This window comes from Ursus maritimus, unplaced genomic scaffold, assembly GCF_017311325.1.
Source record: "Ursus maritimus isolate PB19 unplaced genomic scaffold, ASM1731132v1 scaffold_20, whole genome shotgun sequence".
NCBI classification, from domain to species: domain Eukaryota; kingdom Metazoa; phylum Chordata; class Mammalia; order Carnivora; family Ursidae; genus Ursus; species Ursus maritimus.
In genome coordinates, this window is record NW_024424453.1 from 24,690,956 (window position 1) to 24,716,851 (window position 25,896).

At 50.9% G+C, this 25,896-nt stretch overlaps 1 protein-coding gene across 1 annotated transcript in view; it reads left to right on the top strand.

The window, feature by feature from the left end:
* DZIP1L (DAZ interacting zinc finger protein 1 like) overlaps positions 1-21,041 on the top strand; it is a 33,382-nt gene extending 12,341 nt beyond the window's left edge. Inside the window, 12 exon segments of the mRNA XM_008708130.2 lie at positions 1,915-2,043; positions 4,683-4,745; positions 6,004-6,144; positions 8,436-8,466; positions 9,540-9,593; positions 11,993-12,126; positions 13,665-13,857; positions 16,306-16,429; positions 16,431-16,496; positions 16,937-17,127; positions 18,456-18,595; positions 20,137-21,041. Of these exon segments, the coding sequence (XP_008706352.2) occupies positions 1,915-2,043; positions 4,683-4,745; positions 6,004-6,144; positions 8,436-8,466; positions 9,540-9,593; positions 11,993-12,126; positions 13,665-13,857; positions 16,306-16,429; positions 16,431-16,496; positions 16,937-17,127; positions 18,456-18,595; positions 20,137-20,298 (1,428 nt within the window). The 3' untranslated portion in view covers positions 20,299-21,041.
* Positions 21,042-25,896: the final 4,855 nt, after the last annotated feature.

Genomic DNA, 25,896 nt, shown 5'->3' on the forward strand with positions numbered 1-25,896 from the left:
CCCGAGCCCTCCCATTCTAAATGTTCCTGCAGTGTGGTCAGGGATGATATGTGGGAGACAAGATTTTGCTCCACCATGTGGAGCTCATGGTCTTACCAGCTCCACGCTCATCATTCCTGAGCTCGCCCGCACCCCTGCTGACTCCCACTCCTCCCCTAACATGGTGCTCGCTGACTAGACATTCAATAGATAGGTATTGATTTGACTTTGGAGTTGTTCAGAAACCACCTCATCAAAAGTCTGAGGGTTCCTTTGGTTCAGGAATTCTAGGCTTTGGGGAATGAGGACATAATTCTTACCATCCATGGTTTCTTTTTTTTTATTATTATTTTATTTATTTATTTATTTTTTTTTTAAAGATTTTATTTATTTATTTGACAGAGACAGAGACAGCCAGCGAGAGAGGGACACAGCAGGGGGAGTGGGAGAGGAAGAAGCAGGCTCCCAGCAGAGGAGCCTGATGTGGGGCTCGATCCCATAATGTCGGGATCACGCCCTGAGCCGAAGGCAGACGCTTAACCGCTGTGCCACCCAGGTGCCCCCATCTATGGTTTCTTTTAAACTTGGGTCACATTTTCCTAAGCTGGAACCTCACTTGTCTGGCCTTTCCTCTCTAGGATTGCTTATGCTGGGCTTTTGGGTTTGTGTGTCTCCCCCACCTCCTCTCAAGTGACATTTTATGATTTTACTTTTATTATAGGAACCAAACTGGATACACAATTCTCAGTGTATTTGGACAATTATTTGGTTAGTTTTTTTCTAATTTGGGGGAGAAAAAGATGAGATCTTATTTACAATTGAGTGTGAATAACACCGTAAGTCCGTCCATCTCATTACACAGAAAAGATTCCCCTCGCTGTTAGGAGGGCCAATGAAAGGGAGATACTTCTCGAAGATGTTTCTCCTCAAAATTTCCCCCTTGATACCAAGGCCTCTGAAGTCACTTTGGCCAAGTTACCTGACTGCAGAGAGAAGTTGAGATACGATGTAGGGTAAATCCAGCTGCCGATGGAATCCCTAGTTGAATGGAAATTGCCAGGAAGGTTTGTGATGCCGAGAGAGCCAGCTCTCTGGTTGTCTAAGCATCGGTGTGAAGACAGAAACGACGCGTCAGAAGCCGAGGGTTGTGCATACGCTTGAAAAAGCATTAGACGCTACGAAAACAGTCCACTCTAAATGGTTAACACTGATCCCTGATATTGAGTTAGCAGTAGAGGAGAATTAAAGATGAGCAAGAATGATAACAAGTTAAACTCAGGGACTTGCAGTTCTTTAAAGCTTTAATAGGGCTTATGAGTTTTGTGCAGTAATAGAGGTGGAGATACCATACTTTTGGGACTGCAGCCATGATGTTTAAAATTATAGGGGGCAAGGCCTCTTCTCTCGGATCCCCTTTTCTGTGCCTTTTCCTTCACATCACACACTGCTGGCTCAGGAATCATTAGGTCTTGGTGACACCACTGCAAGCCAGGCCAAGCCAGCCCTGCTTGGTGACAGCCAGCATCTTTTGGTGGGAGGAGGGACAGGAGTCCTCAGGGAATGGTCGAGAGTGCATGAGACGCTCCCAAAGGCTCCAAGAGTCTGAGTCTCTTCAGCCTATTTGAGACTGAGGAGGAAACGGGGGCAGAAATGTCTGGCGAGCTCCGAGTTTGGGGTACAGCCGGATTTCAGTGCAGTTGAAATTCTGCTCTGTTCATCCACGGGCACCTGCTTCTCGTGTGTAAGCCCCGAGCTCTCAGGGGAGCCCTAGTGGAGGGGGAGGCAGACTTGCATGAGTCTGCGCAGGCGCGTAGATGTCTGGTGAGGACAAGCTGGAGTTTGTCGCGGGGCAAGGTGTGCCCTTCTGGCGTTGGTCAAGGTAGAAAAGACCAGATTAGATCTTCGTCTAAATAAAACTGTGTCCGGGCCCTTCAGAAGCTGCAGGCGCTGCGGTCCCACCGTGTGGCGGGGTCCAACCTCGGGTCGCTGCGGGATGAGGAGTCCGAGGAGCGGCTCAGGCAGACCCAGGAGCTCCGGGTCCTCAGGGAGAAGATGGACACGCAGGTGAGCTGGTGGCTCCTGCCCTTTCCCCACAGCCAGCCATGCTGCTTTCAACAGAGTTTCTCAGTTTTGCTCTATGGTTTTACCGAAGTTGGAAGACGTCGAGTTTTGTATTTGCAGCCCGTCTGCCAGTGCAGGAAGGCTTGGGATCGGATTCTTGGGGTTTTCGGGTGAGGCTGGTGATACACATGCGTGCAGTTTCAGGTTTGCCTGGGATCTTTTCAAAATACGTACAGTTATGTCCCTTACTGGGTACCTTTACCCTCATTTTGATTCCAGCCCATTGAAAACAACTCCTAGGAAGCGTGCGGGTCTCCCGTTTTGAAGGCATTTGGGGTGGGTCTCGTGGGTGATGGTAAATATCTAACAACCACTCTCTGGACCTAGAAAAGCTTTACTTTGTAGCAGTTGCCATTTTCCGCCCCGGCCGATTTCACGCTGCGGCTGAGAGGCCCTGCATGTGGAGTGGGAGGGCTGGCGCCCAGTCCGCTCTCCTGAGCCGGCGGCCGGCGCCGCGGGAGCCTTACGACGACCCGTGCGGTCTGCGTCACCGATCGCTCCGCGACCAGGAGGGGCCTGAGCGCTCAGCCAGGCTGGGCTTCTGTTTCTGCTGAGACTGAAGAAAGAGCTTAAGTCTAACTGACAGCAGCAAAGTGTTTCTGCTGCTTAGTGTTTTACAAGTTTCACATTAAGAAAGCTATTTTTTTCCTATGACCTCTGTTCTCCTCCTTTGCGTCATTTTCTATGGATTTCCTTACCAATTTGAGAGTTTGTGGAATATATGGAACTTAACCCAACCCTTTCTTGTTCTTGTGGTTGTTTTCCACACAACATTGTTCCTTCAATTTTGTTTGTCGTGGTTTAGGCCATACGAAATTTATAATGTTTATGTGGTCAGAATGATCAAATTATCAATCTTTTGTTTACGGCCACTCTGAGGTTTAAAATGTTTTTGTGTTTCCTTTTCGTGCCTTTTTAGCCTTATTTATTTATTCTTTAATTCATATGTACCTCTGTATTGAGGCATGATTGGCATGTAAAATGTTGTACGTATTTGATGTCCGTGACTCAGTGAGTTTGGGGATGGTATTTACCCTTGAAACCATCACCTCCATCAGGCCACGGTCATATCCATCACCTCCCAGAGTTTCCTCCCACCGTCTTTTATTATTATTATTATTATTATTATTATTATTATTTTCTTTGTGTGTGTGGTGATAACACAACATAAGATCTACCTTCTTAGTAAATTTTAAGTATACAGCCCCACACTCTTACTGTATTGCTATTTCTCCCTTCAGTTGAATTAATATTTGCTTTATATATTTAGGTGCTCTGATTTTGGATGCTTATATATTTACAATTGTTTTATTGATGAACTGACCACTTTATCATTATATAGTGACCATCTTTGTCTCTTGTAACAGTTTTTTACTCAAAGCCTTTGTGGCCTGATGGCGGTATAGTACCCCTATTCTGGTTACGGTTTGCATGAAATATCTTTTCCCATCCCTTCAGTTTCAGCCTATGTGTGTCCTTAAAGTGTCTCCTGTAGGCAGCCTGTAGCTGGATCTTGTTTTTCTAATCTGTTCGCTCACTCTGTCTTTTGATTGGAGAACTTAATCCACTTTAAAGTAATTAATGGTGAGTGAGGACTTACTATTGCCATTTCATTAATTGTTTTCAGACTGTTTTGTAGTTACTTTGTTCCTTTCCTCCTCTCTTGCTGCCTTCCTTTTTGATTTGATGATTTTATTTTGTGGTGGTATGCTTTGATTCCTTTATCTTTTGCACATCTGCTATAGGGTTTTTTGGGGTTAGCGTGAGGCTTACGTAAACCATCTTAAAGTACAGCCAGCTATTTTAAGCTGATAACAACTTAATATCGGTTGCATATAAATACTTCTCATCTTACACCTCTTGGTGCCCACAAACCAGCCAGTTGGGTCTGCGGCTGGTTATTGAGATCCCTGTGCCAGCACCACAGGCTGATTCTGCTCTGCCCTGTCCCGCAGTTCTGGGAGGGGTGGGACAGACGTGGGCCTCCTGGGCAGCAGCCCGTGAGGCCGGGGCTGTGGGTGCTCACTCACTCTCACTTTCCTCTGTGGGAAGGATTGCGGGCTGAGGGGCATCTCTCTTGGCACTGAGCTGTGCCACCTTGGGGAGAGCTGATGCAGGTAAAGTGAAACTTCTCTGGAATGCATCTATACTCGGGGTTTTGTTTCTTCCCCCTCCTTGGAGGTGCTGGAAACTCAGCAGGACTCCTGGGCTTCCGTAAAGAAACCCTCACCTGTGGGTGCTTTGAGAGCTGGAATCTCCTACGGCACCTTCTTGCTGATGTCACTTCCATTTTTTTAAGTTTCATCTTTGGCCCACCTAAAACTTATTTTGGTTTAAGATATAAAATAAAGATTCAAGTTCATATATTTTCTTTCTAGGCAGGTAGCCATCTGTTTGAACTCCATTTGTCAATAATCTATTTTCTCCAGACTAAGATTCTATTCCCCCCCCCCATCTTTGTCTGGATTTTCTTTTCTTTTCACTACTCTGCCTAATCATGAGTCAGTACTTTTTAATTCCTGCAGCTTTATAGTATATTTGAATATCCAGAGGCCCGTTTGACAACATTTATCTTTTTTCAGAAAGCAGAGTGGAAGAGAAAAATGAGGGAACTTCAGGGAGAGCACGCAGCTCAGAAGCGAGAGGTAACTCTGCTTGGGTGGTCTGGGGGAGCCGGTTTCCCCGAGACCTCCTCTTATCCTACCGCACCCCCATCCTCCACCACTACCCCCCTCAAGCCGGTTGGCTGGTATTTTGTTGCTGATGGTGTTCCTAGAGGCCGACCCCCATCAATACACGGAAGAGGTCAGCTGCCCGGACAGCAGCCTCCCTGGCCAGGAGTAGGGGCCTCTGGGCCTTTTCTTCTGAACCCAACACCTGCATTACTCTGTGGTCCCCTATGCAGGGACCCCTTCAGCCCCCCATGGAGAGCTGTGCTGGAAACCTCAGATGCATTGACTGGTCATTTCATGTTTGGGCCCTTCTTTGAAACCCCACCCAGGAGAGAACCAGGTGGCTGTCGACCTCAGCCATCATTCAGGGGGAGCCCAAATGGAAGGGCTCAGATACTGAGACCAGGGAACAGAGAGCAGCAGGCCTCAGGATGAGAAAACAGCTTGCATGAAAATGCCCCTGAGGAGGAAGCAAGTTGAGGAGGAAGCTGATTGACAGGAGCCCCGGGTGCTGCCCGCAGAGAGCTCCGGAGATCAAAGCGCTCAGATCAGAGGCCGGCGCATGATAGACACCATGTCTATCTAATTCCCCCCCACGTCCACTAATTCCCATCTGATGGTTTTATTTTATTTGAAATGTCTTAAAATGGGAAATATGGCTTAATTTATTCCCAAAGCGGAAGAAACCTGTTAAGGCACAGTCAGTACAATGCACTGAAGTATATTAAGGTTCACGTCCACCCCATCCCCACCTACATGCCCCCAACAGCCACCCCACGCCTGACCACTTTTACTGCTTTTTGGTGCATTTTTCTAGAGTTTCTTTATGCAAGTAGAAACAGTCTCATTTTCTCTGTACTCTAACAACAGCAGGGGACCATATTTTCTTCACCTTTTGTTTTTGCCTAAAAACACCATTTGATGACTTTTGAGTGGTCTCAAGTTATCTGGCTGTCCTTCAGTGGGTGGTCACACTGGACAAAGAGCCTTTTTGCCCTGTTCCTAGGGGCCTGCATCCAATTCTCACTTCCCTTCAAGCATAGCTTGAAAATGTCCCCAAACTGGAAAATAGTCCATCTTGTTAGAAAGCCACCTGCCCAGGTCTGGAACCCTCTACCCCACTTCAGGTGAAACCGTAGCCAGTGTTTGCTGGCAGGTGCAGGCCCTGCAGATACTGGGAGCTCAGAGGTCCCTTTGATATCCGACTGACCAAGTCTCCTGTGCCCACCAGCTGCAGGAGCAGAACGAGAGGCTCCAGGCCTCCCTGTCTCAGGACCAGAGGAAAGCAGCTGCCCAGTCCCAGCGCCAGATCAGTGCTCTCCACGCCCAGCTCCAGGAACAAGCCAGGCTCATCGCCTCCCAGGAGGAGATGGTAGGTCTCTCCCTCTTCCCAGCCAGGCCTCAGGGCCCCTAGACCTCTCCTCTGATTCCCCGGGACTCACTGGCAGTGGTCTCATTAATGAGGCTCTGTAAGGAGAGAGAAGGGTCCTCAGGCTTCAGGGCCACAGAATGATGAGGACGCAGCCTGTCTCTTTCCAGGCTGAAGATGCCCCTGTTGTCCTTAGGGGCCGTGTTACTGGATTCACACTAACACCAGACACCATCTAAGGGCCAGCACTAGGTTGCTACTTGGCTTATTACTTCATGAAATCTCACTACTGCCCTTCAAGGCAGACCTTGGCTTTCCCCCATCTTCGTTTGACAGATGATGGAACAGGCTGGAGAAGTCAAGTGCCTGCCTTGAGTCTACCTGTAAGAGCCAGGTGGGTTCAGCCCTGGCCAAGCAGTGCCACGCAAAGCTTGTGCTCTTTTCACTGTGTTTGCAGACATTATTTCCTGGCCAGTACTCTTTTCCTAAATTAGCAGCCTCCGATGAGGTTGTCAGATGAGCTAGTCTGATGAGAAGGCACCTACTCACTAAGCACATGTCTCCTAGAACCGACCCCTTCACCTACTGCTGATAACACTCCCTAGTCCAGGCTCAGCTCCCGCTTCCGAGCTGCAGGTCAGTGGAGAGGTGTCTCTGCCATCAGAGGGGCCCCTGTGTGGCCCCAGGGCCTTGCCATGGTTCTGAAACCACCCTCCACACAGATGCTCTGAGCAGAGCACCTCCTGTCACTTCTAGTTCAGTCTTCTTGTTCCTGCGATTTGTGCTTTTCTGCTCTCCCAGCCACACTTCACCCAGGTTACGTATCTGACCCCGTCCCTGGCTGCTTCTCTTTTTACTGTGTATCCCCCCACTTAGCTCTTCAATGCTCTGGCCACCTCGGGTCCAGTCTGGGGATTTCTTCCTTCTGTTAATCAGAACTCATGTTTGCAAATATTTCACTAAGGAACCCTTTGGCTAAACATGGATTTAGAATACATTAATAGGGCTTTATTTTTATTGTAACATGAAAAGAGGTGACAGTTGATGGCCTTGGTTTAGCAGCAAAATTATGCCATTGGAAATCCAAACTCAGTTTTTCATTTTTACCGTCTTCAGTAGGTTGACTTCTGTTCTCATGCTTGGCTCTCATAATTGCAAGATGGCTGCCATAGCCCCAACCATCACAACCATATTTAATAGAAGAAATTGATGAAAAGGCCCCTTCCTAAGACTTTTGTTTATATTTTATCTGTCAAAGCTGTATTATATGGGCAACCATAGCTATAAGGAAGGTTAGAAAGCAAATAATTAGTTTTAGAGTCTCTAGAATAGAGGTAGGCAAAGGAGGAAGTAGTTGAAAATCAGCATTGGATTTGTCATTCATCAGTAGATAATAAAAAGCAACTGAAGCTTAAGCAGAGGAGGGGATTTGTCTTAAGGGTAGACAGGGTGTCTCAGAGTTCAAGGCAGGAGAGCAGCTGAGTCTGGGATTAACTGGAACCAGAGACATGAATGTGGTCAGTTTTCCTTTGCTGTGCGTCTCTGTTCTTTTCTCTAGATCTGCTTCCATTTTTTCTTTTATTCTGAAGATCAGCTTTCACGTCATATTTGTCCCATGTGGCAAAACAAACAAGCAAACAAATAAACAAAGAAAACCAAAACCCAAACCAGTCGGCTGCCACTGGCTCTTGACTTCACTTGTTTCCAGTTCGGAATTCTCTGCCCCATCCTAGACAGTCGGCTATGGCTGTGGCGCGGGGTCACGTTGTCACAAGCGGCTGTCCTGTGTTTGTGTGGAAGGAGGATGAAGAGGCACCTTCTGGAAAAGGGAGGGCTGAGCAGTTTAGTGACTGTCCAGGTCATGCCTCCTTCCGCCCAGGGGCCCTCAGCTCAGATGCCCACATGGTGGGAGGGAGCCCGCCTCACCCTGGTTCTCCACCAAGTGTGCCGGTAGTATTGCTGTGGGCCTGTCCCACTCCGCTTGCGTGGGGATCCTGCTCTTCCAATCCCAGTCCTTCTCTGAAGGGGGGCATTCTTGCCTCCCCACTGTGGGAAAATGGAGCGCGATGCCATTCTGGCTGCTGCCGTTCAGCCTCGGTGCCGACCCCTCTCAAGTATGGATGGCAGGAGATGCGCTGGGGGGTTGGGGCGATATACTCTGAGCTCCTTCTACTTCGCAGTGGGGCGGGGGCATGGAAACAGTGGCTGTCCCTTCTTTATGGTGCTGGGCAGGCCCACTGCGCCGAGCAGAATTCCCTGCTGGCTGTAACCTGCTCTGTTCCACCTCTTTGTAGATCCGGACCATGTCTCTCAGGAAGGAGGAGGGTAAGTCTGCACGGGGCATTTTGTAACAGTCTTGGTCTCTTCTCTCTCCTATTCTCCACCAGTCATTTTAAAGAATGGGGGGGGGCAGCGGTGAGAGCAGCTCACGGGTCATGGGGTGTCAGGCTTGCTGGCTGGGTGAGGGAGGGCAAGAAGGTATCTGCTTCTGGGGTGGACGGGGCTCCAGCCTGCGCTGGGTTCTTGCCTGGCCAGCTCTTCTCTGTGGGGTGGTGGAGACCCGGGGAAGGGTGGGGACCCTGCGGGCAGTGATTGATGGAGCAGCGTTCATGAAAAGCTTGTCTCTAATTCCTCATGCCTGTGGTTCGAGCCATCAACTTTTACCTTGCTCCCAGGGTGTAGCGAGTTGACCCCAAATCTACGCGAATGTGGCCCGTTTAGAGTGTGTGCTGTCTGCCTCTGGGGTACTCTGGTGTGCTGCTGTGTGGCTTGTGTGTGTGACTGGCTATGGATGCACATGCTGGCGTCTAAAGGGAGCCAGTGACCCACAGGGGACCGCCCCTGCTTGGAGGCCCTGGGCCAGCCCCTTATGAAATCTGGCTCTTCCTACTCCATCCCACTTCTTCTTTGCTTGCAACCCCCCACATCTCTCCCCATCCCCTGCCTCTAGGTCAGACGTTTCTTTCCCAGCTTTGCAGCCAGGTCAGAGAGGCACCATCCCTGTGGCCCCAAATGTCCTGCGGGCTGGGGCTGGGAAGGGTGCCATGCGCTCCGCCAAGCACTTGAGATCCATCGTCTCCTTACATCGTCCCCGCTATTTAATGTGGGCTGGCCGTTATCATCCTCATTTTCTAGACGAGGAGACTGGGGCTTGGCGAGGTTCTGGGACCCCCATGTGGCGCTTGGGCAGTGATGGGCAGAGCTGGACGGTGAACCCTGGTCTGTCTGGCTCCTGCTATCTGTGCTTGTGACCACGGCCGCATCCTGCCTCTCCTGGTGAAGAAACGGCTGGAGGGCTTGCTCATTCTGGCTGGCACTTGCATGGTGTCCCGTGCTTTCCTCTAAGTTGGGGATGGGGTCCGGGGCATTGGGGCCACTAACTGTTGGGCTCTCCTCAGGGACCTGCAAGGGCCCGAAGGCTGTGGACACAGAAGAGGACTCTTCCGAGGAAGGTGAGGCCTGACTCTCTTTCTCTGGTGTCTAATGCAGATTTGTCCTCCTCGTTGTTTCTCTTGTTTCTCCCTCGCTGTGTCTGGCTACCAGAAGCCGGGGGGAAGGGAAGTAGGGACATGAAATGAGTATTTCTCAAGCACCTGGTGTGTGCCAGGCAGGCTACACGCAGGCACTAACATGCGATTCGGTGGGTCACTGTCGGGGGAACCCAGAGAGGGTCAGCGACTTGCCCAGAGTCACAGAGCCAGCAGGTGGGCGGAGGCGGGATTTGGAGCGGCGTCTGAGGCATAGCCTGTCCCCTGTGCCTGTCCCACTGCCTCTCCCCGGTACTGTGCAGAGCCCTGGATGAGGACTCCCTGGGCTGGCTGGAAGTGGCCCGCGTGGTTTTATCCCGCATGGTGAGTGTGCATAGGGCACGCAGGCCCGGACTGCCGCGCAGGGGTCTGCCTCGGCCCCCTCTTCACAGCACGGGGCACCTGCTGTTTTCATTCAGTCCGTTCAGTGGTGAGTCTGATACGCAGAGAGATCGCAACCAGACATTTCAAGGGGATGCAAAAGAGAAGCGGAAAAAAAAAAAAAAAAAAAAAAAAAAAAAAAGAGAAAAAAAAAAAAAAAAAAAAAAAAAAAGCAGTGTTCCCTGACTGCGGGGAGCTCCTGGGGGAGCTGGGGGGAAGGAGCTCCCAGGAAAGATCGGGGAGCGCTCATAGCTGACTCGCTGACAAGGGCCTGCCCTCTTGAGCCAGGCTATGATATGACAATTCCAAAGCGACTGACCCAACAGATGTGCCCGGGAAAGGGTTTTATTTGTGTCATCAAAGAGTTCACCATGGGGTATTTTAGTGTGTTTTTTAATGTAATATTTTTTCTTTACTTCTGAGACAGTAACCTATGCTCTTGGAAAAAAAGAAAAAAAGCAAGCAAGCAAAAGGGTGTAGGAACAGTGAGAAGTAGGTCTCCCTCCTGCTGGGCTCTCCAGTTTCCACCCAGGGATTGCACTGCTATGGTGTCTCATATATCTTTCCAGAGATATTTGGTGCAGATATAAGCACATATGTGTATGCATTTTTTCCCTTTTACCCAAATGGGATCATACTATACATACTGCTCTGTATTTGGTTGTTTATTTTCTTAACTTATTTGGGTAATCATTTCATATCCCTTTATATAGAATTGCTTCATTATTTTTTTCAGGGTTTTACAGTATTCTATCGAATGGATGAACCAAAATTCATTTAACTATTGCTCTACTATCCCTCACCCCCACCCTGTGCATGTAACCTTGGAATTTAGTAGTAGAAATTAGAGTTGCACCTAACTTTTTGGGGGGACGGTATCTGCTGAGTAACACAAGCCGTGACTGGACCTGTTGCGGTCCACAGAGGGGATGAACCAGTTCCTCCAACAGGGGCTGCCGAGTGCTAGAGAGGAGGAGGCTGAGGAGGGTGCTTTGGCTGACCCCTACCTGTTCCATCTTGTCACACGCAGTGGAGGTCTCCCACACTGGTCACACTGCGCTCGGCCTCTTCGTGTGTCTGCCTGCCTCTTCTAGTCCCCGATCACCAGGAGCAGGATCACTTGGGAACTCGTTAGAAAGGAACGTTTTCACACTCTCAGCCCTCTCCCACATAAACAGAGTCGGAAATTACGGGGCGGGGTCCAGCAGCCTGTGTTTTCACACACTCTCCAGGGCATCCCGATTCCTGCTCAGGTTGACGACCCACTCTCAGACCAGTGGCTGTTGCAGCTGGCCGCACATTAAGAATCAGCCAGGTCGCTTGTGACTCCCCGAGGACCACACCGGCCTCCTATGGCCTAAATCAGAACACCAGGCATCAATGGTATTTAAAACTCCTGGTGATTCCAATGTGCGGCCAAGGTTGGGGCTAATGCCCCAGTGTAGACTTGAGGGAGGAGAGGCAACCTGGTGGGGGGCGGCTTGTTAAAACACAGATCATTGGGCTCCACATCCATAACGTTTGACTTAGTAGGGTTGGAGTGGGATCTGAAAATCCGCATTTCTTTTCTTTTTTTTATTATTTATCAGAGAGAGAGAGAGAGCAAGAGCACAAGCAGGGGGAGTGGCAGGCAGACTGAGAAGCAGACTCCAGGGGGCCTGACGTGGTTTCAATCCCAGGACCCTGGAATCATGACCTGAACTGAAGGCAGACGCTTAACCGACGGAGCCACCCAGGCGCCCCTGAAAATCTGCATTCCTAATAAGTTACCAGGTGGTGCTGATGCTGAGCTCACACTTTGAGAACCATTGCTCTAGAACAATTGGTTCTCAGGCTTGGGTATTTGTTAGAAGATCTGGGAAGTTTTAAACATGAATATTGAGGCCTGGGAATGGAGGTTTTGGGCGCCCAGGCTGACCTTGGTGGATTGTCGTGTGCTGCAGATCTGGAGGACTCCCGAGATGGACAGCAGAAGGTGCTGGCCGCTCTGAGGCGAAACCCCACCCTGCTGAAGCAGTTCAGGCCAATCCTGGAGGACACCCTGGAAGAGAAACTGGAAAGCATGGGCATAAAGAGAGTAAGCGCTGGGGCCACTGTTGTTAAGAGCTGCTGCCTACCATTTAGATACATGGCGTTCTTCACCTGACAAATGCTTGATTGCTCTTACTGGTGTAGCTTATTCATCTTACTTGGCCAGTTGGGGTGCCTTTCATATCCGGGAATATAAGCTTCTCCTCACCTCACGCCAGCAGTGTGGTCTCTCTTCTCCGTTTCCAGCAGTTTCTTGGGGTGTCACCCTGCATCCTGACCTCTCTCTGCTCTCCACTCAGTAGCTGCTTTCTTCTGTGTCCATTTCTTTCTTTCTTTTTCCTTTAATTTTAACTTATTTATTAGAGCAAGAGAACACAAGCAGGGGGAGCGGCAGAGGCAGAGGGAAAAACAGACTCCCCACTGAGCAGGGAGCTCGATGTGGGGCTCGATCCCAGGACCCTGAGATCATGACCTGTGCTGAAGGCGGATGCTTAACTAACTGAGCCACCCAGGTGCTGTCAGTTCTGACAGAGAATTTAACTGGCTCAGTCTGCCCTCTGGAAGGGTCCCCTGGTGAATGTCCGTCATCAGTGGCACACATGGCCGGCCATGCCACTCAGCAAGTGGCCGTGGGTGAGGCGGGCACTGAAAGCTACATCTGGTACAAATTAGCGTTTGAATGCCATTGTTCCCCCATGCCTGTGTTCAACCAGAGCGTGCGTTTTATCATTAAAGGCACCCATGAAATATATTACTAAATAGAAATGCTAATCTTTGACTGTTTCCAACTACCATTCCATCTAACTTTGGCCCTACGATCAGACTAGATTAAACATTTCTTCCTAACCTTGAACGAATCCTCATGGGCTCTGGGTGGATGCCAAATGCCCAAGCAACTTCTAGTAGGTCTCGGAAGGTTACCTGGCTTTTGTTTTTTGCAGTTGATTTTTCAAACGTTGTTAGCCATGGAGGGCAACGTGTGTAGCATGACGATAGCGCACCAGGTACAAAAGGGAGCAAGCTGTGGTCTCCACCCTCAGATGCAGTCGGGGGTGGAAAGGCAGTCCGCTCTGAGCCCTGTAAGCTGGCGTGTTGATGGAGGTGTGCACAGCCCCTTTGCATCATCTTGCCATGCATGGTTTTGGTTTTTTTTAATAACTTTTTTAAAAAAATTATTTTAATTTTATTGTTTTAAAAATATTTATTTGAGAGAGAGTGAGCGAGAGAACACAAGCAGGAGGAGCAGCAGAGGGAAAAGCAGGCTCCCCACTGAGCAGGGAGCCCGATGCGGGGCTCGATCTTAGGGCCCTGGGATCATGACCCGAGCTGAAGGCAGACGCTTAACCAACTGAGCCACCCGGGCACCCGCCATGCATGTTTTGACAAGGCTCCCAGACCCTAAGCCACCACAATTTCTGCAGTGTGTGCAGCGCTGCCCACCCTGCTCCGATGCTCAGCCCATCCTCTCCCAGAGAGAACCCGGGGCTGATCACTGTGACTCCGAGGCCAGCAGCAGGTACGAGAGGCTTAGGGGAAGGAGAAGGGGGGCTTCTGTCTCCAAAGAGGAACTTCTGTCTTTTTTAGGATGCAAAGGGAATCCCCTTTCAAACTCTCAGACACCTTGAGTCCCTCCTGAGAGCCCAGCGGGAGCAGAAGGCACAGAGGTTTTCTGAATTTCTGAGTCTGAGGGAAAAGCTTGTCAAGGAAGCCACCAGCAGAGTGAAGGAGAGACAGAGAAACAGGGCCCTGGCGTCCCAGCCAGACACCGAGGCTCCAGGTGAGCTGGCGAGAGGGCTTGCTTGGGAGCTGCGACCGGGAGGATCCAGGCTGGTTTGCACACAAGGAGGGCATACTCCCTGCCCCCAGCAGGGCATTAGTTTCAAGGGTGAGATCGTAGCATCCTCACAGATGACTGAGTCCAAAAGTCCTCTGTTGGGGTTAACAGAGTCCAGGGGTGGGCCCCAGAGTCACCCAGGGACGTTGGAGAAGAGCCAGAGTTAGGGTCTGTGATCAGCCCCGAGCTTGCTGCCCCACTCAGCAGCTTAGCTCAGCGCTGCTTTACTTGCTTTGACCTTTGTTCCAACAGAGAGTCGCCCACTCTGTTTCTGGCTCTGAGGCCGGGCATGTCAGTGCTGGGAGAAGGCCCAAGGCTTGAGAGCACTGGGGCTGTGGGTGGAGGCAAATACGAATCAAATGAAAACTCTGCTCCGGAGCTGTGGGAGGTGCGTGAGAGGCTGGGCGAGCTCTGCCTGCTGACACGTCCTCAGAACTCGGACTGTGGTTCCCTGGGCCAGGTCACAGCCCCTGCTCTGCCCCTGGGGGTTGTGACAAGAACAGGCCCAGGGGTTCTTGGGGAGGAGTCAAGTGTGTGGGTGAGGACGCTCCAGTCTCTGTCCTCAAGGAACTGAGAAGGAAAGGGAACTTGCGTTCCTAGGTTTGAGAGCCCCCCATTTCTAGAGGATTCTTAGATCCACCGGGCTGCTGAAATTGGGGGCTCTGGGAAGAGCTTCAGGGCGTCTGAGGCTGTTTGTACAGGATGACGCTGCAGCTCCTTTCCCTCATATGTGGCCAGAGGAACACCGACTCTCTTATTTCCTTGTGTCTGGGCAGACCCAACTTGAACTCTTCATGCTAAGGAATTTTCCAGAGTGTGGACCACATTCTCTGGGATATGAGAGATGAGTTTAGTTGGTACAGGGACCAATAATGTGAAAATCTATTGAGGCTGACCTGTGCCAAGGCTTGCCACCTCAGCTGGGAAACCAGCCTGGACTAGGAGGTGTGATGGGGCCAAGCACAGGGGCGGGGTGGGGTGGGGGGGCATGGGCTCAGAGGAGAGAGGGGACAGGAGGCAGGGAAGAAGAACGAAAGCATCTTCTGAGGACAGGCTTCCAAAAGAGGAAAGGTATCTTGCTCCTCCAGGTGCCCCCTCCTATCCAGCCCTTGCCCCTGGGGTCAGAAAGCTGGGAATGAGAACTACCCCCTTGCCTAGCTCCCCTTCCCTGGTCCTGGGGCCCTGCCTTCTCCAGGGCATGTCTCGGAGGTGTGAAATGAGCACTGTTTTCACAGCATTTTGTAGATCTTTCTTTCCAGCTCTATGCCCACATGCTCGTTTAGGTCCCATGAGTGCTGTGTGAATGCTCACCTCTGATCTCTGCCTCGATTGTGCCTCTTTTTGTTTTGGGGCAAAGGCTGTGAGTGGCAAGAGCCCTAGATTTGGGGTGGCCGATGACCTGGGTTTGCACTTACCACTTCCTTCCATGGAATTCCTTGATTGCGTCCCTGGATCTCCGCAGCCTCCGTAAAGCAGGGAGAACGACACTGTGCTAAGGGCTCGGGGCTCAGAGGGTGCCATAGGTAGAAGGCTTAGCTCCCTCTCTGTGTGCGGCAACTAGCTGTTGTTACTTTCCCTCAGCCTGTTTGTCTGCCTTCCCTTCCCTTCAGTCTGCCCCTTCTAGAAGATCCGTGTAAATGCGTTCTCTGAGAGCAGTGTATTTCAGACGTTTTCTATCTTGAACTACAGTAAGAAACACATTCTACACGGTGACAGCCCACACATGTGGGAGTTTCATGGAAAAGTACTTACTTTGACCCCCTGCGATGCACTTCCCTTCCGTTAAAAAAATTGCGGATCCTGGATCCTCCCCGCCTCCCACCCCCAGCCTCAGTGGGGCTTGATGATTTGGAAGAGGGAGGGGCTGGGTCTGCTGGCCTGCCTTTCGCCCCGCTGCCACCCCCAGTTTGAGTTTGGGAGGACAGTGGTGGATGTGGATGGCCCATGTGGTCCTGTGGCGACCTCTGGTGGCAGCAGGGCCTTCCTGCAAGGGTGCTGCACTCCTGCAGCGGCCGCGTGGGTGGGGAGAGAGGGTAGGTGCTCTTGGTGAGGTCAGCCCTTAGGTCTGCACCGGGAGGGTGAAGCTGCAGGCAAGCTGGGCCACTCCTCAGACCTGCCGCCTCCTGTGGGACTCCGGGAATGATGACATGAGCCCGGAACACCAGCTGTTCTCCTGGTCTCTGGCAGAACTGTGGTGGGTCGCTACGAGTCTGGCCAGCAGCAGGACACCTGGGGGTGGGGGCAATGACTGTATTGGCTGTGGTTATTACAGTATAGAGTGACAGAGTGACTTGTCCATTTCAAGTGTGCCGGAACCTCTCTCTACGTCTTCTTCAGGCTCAAAGGCCCAGATGGTCATGCCCTGGAACTTATTTCTATCTGTGTTTCTAGTCAAAAGCCAGCAGAACCCGTTGGTCATCAAAGAGGCCCAGCCAAAGTCCAGGACCCTGCATGTGGCATTGCCGTCCAAGCTGGCAGAGCCACCCACGGCAACTCCTCGGAGCCGCGGCAGCCACCCCTACTCCACGTTCCAGAGCTCAGGGACCCTCCGGCACTCCTGCTTCTCCAGGGCCTGGGCTGAGGTGAGCCCCGGACTCTGCACTCCCACCAGGCCTGAGGTAGTGGCTCCCAGCCTCAGGCAGCCTGTATCCAGGCCTCCCGCAGGCTTCTGCAGACAGGTGAGGGGCGGAGACAGAACCGAACAGGAGGGGCCTCAGGTGGGTCCCTCCCAAGCCCTCATGAAGAGACCAGGGCCCTTTGCTCTCAGCCAGGACGATCCTACCCTTTCCTTCCCCATTTCTTCCCTAAGCCTTGGTTGCCGCACCAGGAGAGTTCGGTCCCCGTCTTCTAACAGAGTTGTTGGTGTGGCTGCAATGCTCCAGGGTGACTCCTGATTGTCGCCTGGTCCTAAGGAAGGAGCAGGGCTGACTCAGGGCAAACCAAACACGCTTGCAAGTGGTGAGGTTTGGCTTTTAAAGTTTTTCTGGTCCATATAGGCCTCATTTCTTTCCCTCCATGACAGTACACCCCCGTTCAGTTCTGAAGAGGACTCGGAGGAGGGAAATTCGGTGCAGCGGACATCTCTCCAGCCCCCACGTGGTCCTTCCAGGATGGGGCCCCAGCCAGAGGATGACTGGGACTGGTCTGACATGGAGACCTCGGAGGGGAGTGCCCAGCCCCCTGACAAGGGCTCAGGTGGGCTGGCTTCCTCAGGTGAGTGATCTGGGACAGCCCTTCTCCAGCCCAGATTTCTCTAGTTCTGGAAATACCCTGTGATTTTCTTTGGTTTTTCTGATTTGGCAACTCATTGTGACTTGGAGAGAGTGACCCTCTCTCCTATCAGATATTTTCCTGGGATCACAGAGATATCAGAAGGAAGAACCTGAGTGAGGTTCATTTTGCCCCTTGTTTTGTCACATCGAATTGCTTAACTGTTGGAGGTTGGAGCAGCTCACTCGCTCGTTCCAAGCCTACCAGTCCATCAGAATCCACCAGAACCGGGAACTGATAGCCACCAGGTGGGGCGATAGGATGAAAAGGTGTTGGCAGCAGGAGTCAGGGGTCCTCTGATACAGTTGGGGCTCTGTCACTTGCTGCCTGCTTGTGCTTGAGTGAGGGGTATCGTTCCTTTGCTGTAAAATGAAGCATCGGGACAAGACAGTCAATGAGCGGTGGGTGAGGAACATGGCGCCTGGCACGTAGTGGCCCATAACAATTCTTTTTTTTTTTTAAGATTTTATTTATATACTTATTTATTTGAGAGAGCGTACCCATGCGAGTGAATAGGGGGAGGGGCAGAGGGAGAGGGAGAGAGAGAATCTCAAGCAGACCACGCTGAGCACGGAGCCGACTCAGGGCTTGATCTCATGACCCTGAGATCATGACCTGAGCCGAAATCAAGAGTCGGACGCTTAAATGACTGAGGCCCCTTAACAGGTGCCCCTTAACAAACAATCCTTGAATGAATCAGTAAACCAAGGGCTGTTGTAGCCCCAGCCATCTGCTCAGGCCCTCGGACGTTTGAATCCTACAAGGCGGTGGTTAGCTGCCTGCTTCCAGGCCATTCCTGAGGCCTGGACATCCACTGTGTCTTAGCATGTCACCATGAGTCTGTGTCCCTGCTTAGCCCCCTTCCTGCATGGAGTTAGCAGAAAGCCTGTGTGGCCCTCGGTCCCTCTGTGATAACTTATATTTATGATATTTCTTCTCAGTGAAGATGTTGGAGGAGGCGGTGTTCGCATGTTGGTCTTGCTTTCCATATCCTAGCTGAGCAGAGGTTCTGCCTCTGCCTCCCGTTAAGGGGGAAGGACGGCTTCCTAAGCCTCTGTCCGCAGCCATATTTTTAGGACGGTCAAAGCCTCTTTTTACCGGCACGCTCTGGCCTGGGCCTTCTCTCTGTCCTTGCTCCTCTTCTTTGAGGCTGCCCTTCCTTCTTCCTCCTGACCCTTCTCCACACCCCCTCCATCCACACCAGAGCCTAGTCATGACTTGTAAGGATGAGGCATTCATTCTCTGGAATTTTCCCTCTGTTTGGCTTCCAGGAACACTGGTGCAGTCGCTGGTCAAAAACCTCGAGAAACAGCTGGAGGCTCCAGTGAAGAAGCCTGCTGGAGGGGTCAGTCTGTTCCTGATGCCCAACACTGGGCCCCAGAGGGCGGCCGGGCCAGGAAGGAAGCCTCAGGTAGGGTGGAGGGCTCTTGGAGGTTGCCCTGCCAGTTCCAGTACAGCCAACTCCAAGTGTTGGGGTGCTGGGGTGGGGTCTAGTAAGTGTCAGCCTCAGCCCTAGTGGGACATTGCAGGTGACCTCACTGTCTCTTCTGCCCCTGCACAGGGCTTCTGGTTCATTACGCCAGGCACTGCTCGGTAGGTCATTTTTCCTGGTCACTCACGTTCCCATTTCCGGCCTCTGATAGAGCCTGGACCTGGTTCTGTGCCTGGCTGCTTGCAGAAGCTACTCTCTTCTGGCTCTGCTTTATCCCACCGCGGGCCCCGCCCCTCCTTCCCTGAGCTTAGGACCCCAACACCAGGCTGTGTGCAGAGAAGACTTCTCCCGAGGGCGGGGTGTTGCAGTGGCCTCCCGTAGCACGTCAGGGTAGGCGACAGCATAATGGGGATATTTAGATACCTTTGTTCTAAATATTCAAGGCCATTCCTCATCACTAAGAATGTCTTGGGGGCCTTGCCTCTCCGAGGCTCTAGCTGCCATCAGACTTAGAGCTCAGATGCTTAACCTTCCCAGCCATTCCCATTAGGACGCCCCCCTCATGGCGTCCGGTCAGGGAACAACTCCCACATGCCCATTACTTGCTTAGGCAGGAACATTCAGAGCTCTCGGTACTTCGCATTCCTGTCTCACCCTTCTCAGTGGAAGAGGTGCCTCCTGGGTTGACCAGGGGTTGTGGGCAATCATGTTCTGGTTTTTAGGAGAGCAGTAGCCTGCGCATGTTTGTGACTAGTGAGTCCAAATGATTAGAAAAGTGTTTGTCCCTTCTCCTATATTGGGAAAGAGCGCGGATAGCCCAGAGCAGACTGAGGCCCTGCTCGGAGCCTGCTGCCCTGGGGCTAGGGTGGCTCTGGTGGCTTGGCCTTACGTTCTGGGAGAAAATGCATAGCATGTTCCTATCAAAGCCCAGGTGGCCCTCAGTCCCAGGAGGGCACTGAGGGCTCTGGAGTAGTGACTGTGGTCCAGGGGTTGCCCGGGCCCTTGGCCCACTCTGGCTCTCCTGTTGGCTGCAGCCCAGCTGCTTTCCAGGCCGAGGGTTCCTGGAGCCCTGGAGTTACTCTGCTACTCCTCGAGTCAGGGTGTTTACCAGGCCCCAGAGAAGCTATCTGAGAGGAGGTGGGGTGGGGGCCACTTTAGCCTGGGCTGCATTCAGCTCAGGAATTCCTGAATTCAGAAAAGTCAACACTCTGGGCTTTCAGCTCCATCAATGTGGGGAATTAAAAAATCTGGACAAAGTTTAAATTACAAGAGCAACCTTGCCACCAGCCTTTCCAAAGAGCTTGCCTTGGTTTGGCCAGTGGAATTTCAGGAGCGTTTGAAATCACTCTGACCCCAGATCTCCGGATCAGGTCTTCAAAGATGGGGAAACATGAAAAAGCATGAGGAGTGTGTCCCTTCTGCTTCTTCCAAACCTGCAATTTGCCACCATGTCTGTCCAGCATTTTCATATGACCTCCCTTGTCAGAATGCATCTTCTTCTCCCCCTGCCCTCCCTGCAGCTTTCTGATGATGAGAGTGACTTGGAGATCTCTTCCTTGGAAGATCTCCCCCAGGACCTAGGCCAGAGAGAAAAACCGAAGCCCTCGTCTCATTCAAAGCCATCGGAGAAGTTTGGCGCCAGCCCTTGGAGCCCTGGCCGACCCAAGGTTCCTGGTTGGTGACCCTGTCCCAGAGCCTGGCTGAGGCCAGCTCAGGGTCTCCTAACAGAAGAGGCTGCTGGGCCTCTTGTCTTCGTCAGTAACCAAGAGATCTTCTCCTTTGGAGAGAAGCAGAGCAGAAGATGGATGTAATTTCTTCCCTCCCGCCTGTGAGGGGTCCTGCTCCGGACCACCAGCGGTGCTTGGCTGGGTGCCCCTGGGTCCCCTGGCTTGAGAAAGGATTGTAATGAGCAGTCCCCTTTCCCCACCTCCGTGTTCACTCCAGCCTGAAGGAGCCCCTGATCTTTATTCTCTGGCATTTGGTACACCTGTGGGAACAGTGTGTGGATGAGTCTTCCCTTACATGGTGTCTTTTTGGGGACACACGCCCCAGTCAGTCATTCAGTGGTTGATCCAAAGTCATTTGCTGAGTGCTTGCTCTGTGCCAGCCTCTCCCTGCCGAATCGGGGTGCTGTTAGAGGTGACTGGGGCGGAAGTACAGGGGAGTAATCAGTGACAGCGATTAGGGTGTTACGGGAGCATAGCCTGGGCCTCGCAGAGCAGTCAGGGGCGATTTTGGAGAGTCTCAGAGCCTCCCTCAGGGGCAGGAGGGAAGGAGAACCACCCGGCAGGGGCCTCGAGCTCAAAGGACCACAAATATAATTTTTGATATTATCTCCAAAATTAGGTTCTATATGCTACCACTGTATTTTTTTAATGTGAAAAGCTTAACTTATTATATGTGAATGTTTAAATATAGCATGACGTCATAACTCACGTGTATTCATTACTTTTGGAGCTTCAGCAGGGGCACAGTGGGGTGAAGCGAGCGCACCTCTTTTGTGACAGGTGAGGTCCGTTGGGATGCAGTTGCCAAGATGGAGTGAGGGGTGCCAGAGCTTTGTTGGGCTGCGGAGGAAGCAGGAGGGGTAGGAAGAGCCCTCAGTGAGCAATGCAGGTCCCACCACTGTGAGAGGAGAGGGAACCCCCAGACTGTCTGGCAGGGCTGCCATCTCCGTCAGCGCAGTGGGAGCTGCGGAGCGGGGAGTCCCCAATGGTGAGAAAGGGCCAGGCTCTAGTGCCCCCACCCTGTCAGCCTACTTCATTCTTCAGAGTCGAATAGCACTTTCTTGCCTGAAGGGAGACCCAGCCTTGTGCCTCTGAGCCTCACACAAAGGGGAACCCAAGTCCATCTGCCCGTTTGTCGGGCAGCGAAGGCAGTGACGGAGACGTCGAGTATGCAGCAGAGAAAGGGTTTAGTGGAGAGGCAGCCAAACAGGGAGACAGGAGAGTAAGCCTCAAATCCCTCTTTGCAGGAAGAGAGCCAGGGAAATGTGAGGGAAACTAAAAGAGGGCAGGTAAGAAGTTGCAGCTCTACTTACTAGTCTGCAGCTGCGGTGGGTCTCCTTTGCTCACAGGTTTCAGAAATATGTGGTAAGTGCATGTCCCCAACGCCCAGTCTCAGCCATTAACTCACGGCCAGTCTTGCTCCATCTCTCTCTCCCCCCACCTGGGGTCTCTCGCTCTCCCCAACCCTGCATCCAGGCTTCTTTTGACCTTTGGGTGGCCCTGACACCTGGCCAGGCCTAGAAGTTCTGGTGGGAAGAACCAGGGGAAGCAAGGGAGGAAGGCACTGCAGAGGGCAAAGGGTATCTGGGGGCGGGGCGGGGGAGGGGGAAGGCTTGGAGGGCTGGGGTACCAGGCTGTTCAGTGGGGCCAGAGTACAGCTGAGGAAGGGCATGATGTGGGGCTGGTGCAGCCCTGGCCGGCTGGGAGGTAAATTCCCTTTGTGTATCTCACACCTTTGAACAGCTGAGGACCTGTGCAGCGATGATCCCAGTGAGTGTGTGAGGGGCGGAAGGGACAGTGAGTGGCAAGTGTGGTGCATTCATCCCCCTTCCAGGATTCTCCCAACAGAGTCCTGGTTTCCTATTTGCTGGGTTTGGGCAAGGGAGGTATAGAAGACTGTGGCACCACATCCAGGTCCCCCCCACCCCGCCCACATCCGGGTCTCCTACAGCCCTGAGCACATGCCAGCCCCCCATATCACACATGCACCCTGGGGGTTCTGCTTTTTGGCCCCAGGGTTGTCTCTGATGCTGTGGGAGGCCGCGCAGTCTGTTTGCAGGTGCAACCCTGAAGTGCAGGATCGCTGACGATACCAGGGCAGCCTGCAACACAGGTGGGAGGGGAGTTGCTGAGCAATTGATCCAACCTGCCTGTGCGTTGGTGGGACAGTTCTGAGGTTTATCCCACAGTTTCTCAGAGAGTCCCAGTGGGACTGAATCCCAGTTGTTTGCAGCAGTTACTCCCTAGTAGTGCTCCTTTTATTGGACAGTGTCCCCGCTGTTTCATTTTTTTTTCACTCTCGCTTCTGCTTCTTGGGAGCACTTCTGAAGTAATGAACCTGCTCCCAAATGCTTGCCTCAGGCTCTGCTTTCAGGGGGAACCCAAGTGAAATAGATGTGTGTGTACATGTGTTTGCCTGTGTGTACACACGCATACACACACACACACACACACGTGATAATTACCGAGAATGATTCTGTAACTGAATGTTCACTATGAAGTTATGTTTCCAACCGTGTTTTTCTATCTACTTGGGAGACTGACCTATTAGTTTTGTATTTCTACGCTGCTTATCCCTCCCCACTTTCAAGCACATTTTAGAATGTTTGGCAAGATTTATAAGAACTTTGGAACATTAATTAATAATTGATTAATTATTAATCAGGGTTCTCCAGAGAAACAGAAGCCATAGGATATAGGTATGGAGATAGGTATGGTTATGGTAGGAATTCGCTGATATGGTTATGGAGGCGGAGAAGTCCCATGAGCTGCCATCTACAGCTTGGAGAACAAGGAAAGCTCCTGGTGTCCAAAGGCCCCCAAATCAGAAGCTCTGATGTCTCAGGGCAGGAGAAGATAAATGTTCCAGCTCAGGAAGAGAGGGCTAACTCATCCTCCCTCTGCCTTTTTGTTGTATTCTGGCCCCCGATCGATTGGATGATGCCCACGCACGTTGGGGAGGATGGATCTTCTTCACTCCGTCTACTGATTCAAATGCTCATCTCATCCAGAAACATCCTGAGAGACATATCCACAAAGAATATTTCCCAGCTATTTGAGCATCCCTGAGCTCAGTCAGATTGACTGAGATTAACCATCACAGTATGTAACATATTAAATTATTTAAAAATTATACAATGAGATTGATGTAGAAAAACTGGAAGTCACAGATAATCAAAAAAGAAAAATAAATTTGAATCACCCCCAAATCCAGAGTCAACCACCGTGAACATCTAGCTATACGTGCTCTGATTAAGAACACACATATGTCTGCTTCCTAGGGTTCCACTGTATTTATTCTTCTCTAGCTTGATTTCCCTTCTCGGAAACAGAGTATAAATGTGCTCACATCAGTACATATGGATCAACATAATTATACTTAATGGGCCCATGGTATTACAAGGTAAAGATTGCAAAAATTTATTTAACCAGCCATTTCCTCTTTTGGCCTTTGCTAAATCATGAAGTGATAAACAAACGCATAAATACGTCTTTGTGCACTTAATTAAGATTTCCTTAGGATAAATACTTGGAAGTGAGGTTGCTGGACCAACATAATGATGAAAGCCGTGTTATGTGCCAGGCACTGGTCCAAGGTGCTCATGAATATTCACTGGCTGAGCCTCACGGCAGTCAGGGACATGGTGCAACTATTACAGTCATTGTACGGCTAGTCACTGAGACACAGAGCAGTTCTCGACAGCACCTTGCTACATGTCCTGGTGCCAGCAAGTAGTACAACTGGGATCTGACCTGCCTGGCTGGCCCTGGAGCCCTGGCTCCTGACCATGTACTTTCGGGGATTTTGGTTACCGATGGCCAAATGCTCTCAGAAAACCTGAGCCAAGTTAGCTTAATGCTTGCTGTGCTGGCTCATTTTCACATTCCCTTGCCACCAGGGGGTATTGTTCGTCTTTAAATGGTGTGATGTGACAATGTGATGAGTGAGAAATGAAAGCTTATTTTTAAAAAATTGACATTTTTTAGTGTTCTTCTATTAGGATTCCCTTTTCATTTTCATATCAATTATTTCTATTTCTCCTTGTACAAATTGCCTGATCATATTCTTAGTCTCTGTTTATTTATTTATTTATTTATTTTTTCCAGGTGACGTGATTAACTTTTCCTCTCTGTTGTATACTGCAGAAACTATTTGGGCCTTAATGGGAGTACATTTTGAATACTTCTAAGTAGAATGTCCCATTCCTCACAACCCCGAGATCAAGACCTCAGTCGAAATCAAGGTTGGACGCTTAACTGACTGAGCCACCCAGGCGCCCCATAATTGGTTGTATCTTCTGAAGTAACTTCAAAAATGTGTTTAACTTAGGGGCACCTGGCTGGCTCAGTTGGAAGAGCATGTGACTCTTGATCTCAGGGTCATGAGTTTGAGCCCATAGAGCTCACTTTAAAAAATGGACGTAGAACTTACTTAAAAAAAAGAGAAAAAAAAGAAAGAGTTTAACTTAGACACGTGGGAGGATGTTGATTGGAAGTTAGTAATAAGTTTATGGTTACAACCCGAAACCATCTAAAAATATAAACCCACAATTTAGGGAGCAGAAGGTGCTTTGGGCTCATGGCTGGAACTTGGTAGTAGTGTATAACCGAGATGCAGATTAAGACCATTTTCAGCTTTGGAAAGTCTAACGTGAAATAACCTAAGTTATTTACATACTATAATCAAACTCCAAGTTTATAGGGAAGTCAAATAAAGCAACCGCTAAAGTCAACAGAACCTCAGGTGGGATTCTGTACTTTTTCTTCGCTCCGCCCCCTCTCCTGCTGCCAGTTTCTGAGGGGAGTTGCAAAGATCCATCGAGTCCTTTCTAGATTTAGGAGGAAAGGACTGGCAGGAATCATCCTGCACCTGCGTGGCCTGCTCTATGTCTGTTTTCGTGCTTGTTACAAATGGCTACAAGCCTGTGTTCCTGCTGGAGATAATGCTGCAGGCTCCGCCTTTAGAAAAACAGACAGGAAATAGAGCTAATAGGCACTAACACTCGCTAAGTTCTGTAGGAAGGAGGATGCGTTGCTGACCGTTGGATTGCTGGAACGTGCGCGGAGCAGACACTTGCCGGCCGATGTGCTGAGCTGGGCCAGTTCCAAGTCAGTTTCTGCGCCAGGAGCATCTTCATACGCTGTTCTACCTAACGACAAGACAAGACAGCGGAGCTAACCTAAGCAAGGAACCAGAAAGAAAAATATTTCCAAGGGGCACAGAGGACCTAAAAGAAAGGTGAGAGGGTGGTAGGTAGAAGGACCCGATCCAGGGCGAGATAATGATCTGCATTGTCCCGCACTGCCAATAGCTGGTCATTGCTAGGCTCTTGTGGAAGTGGAAGCTGCATTTCCTACTCCACAGAAGCCATCAGCAGACTGGATCACATGGGTGGTCTCAGGGAACAGAGAGCCACCCGCTGCTCACTGATTCCACGATTCTGACCACAGCTGACCTTACAGAGGAGTCCGGTGAGAACTCGGGCCTGAGAGCTGGTCCCTAAGGTCACTTGCACCCTAAGGCTCAACAGCCTTTTCTCTGCATTGGTTCAG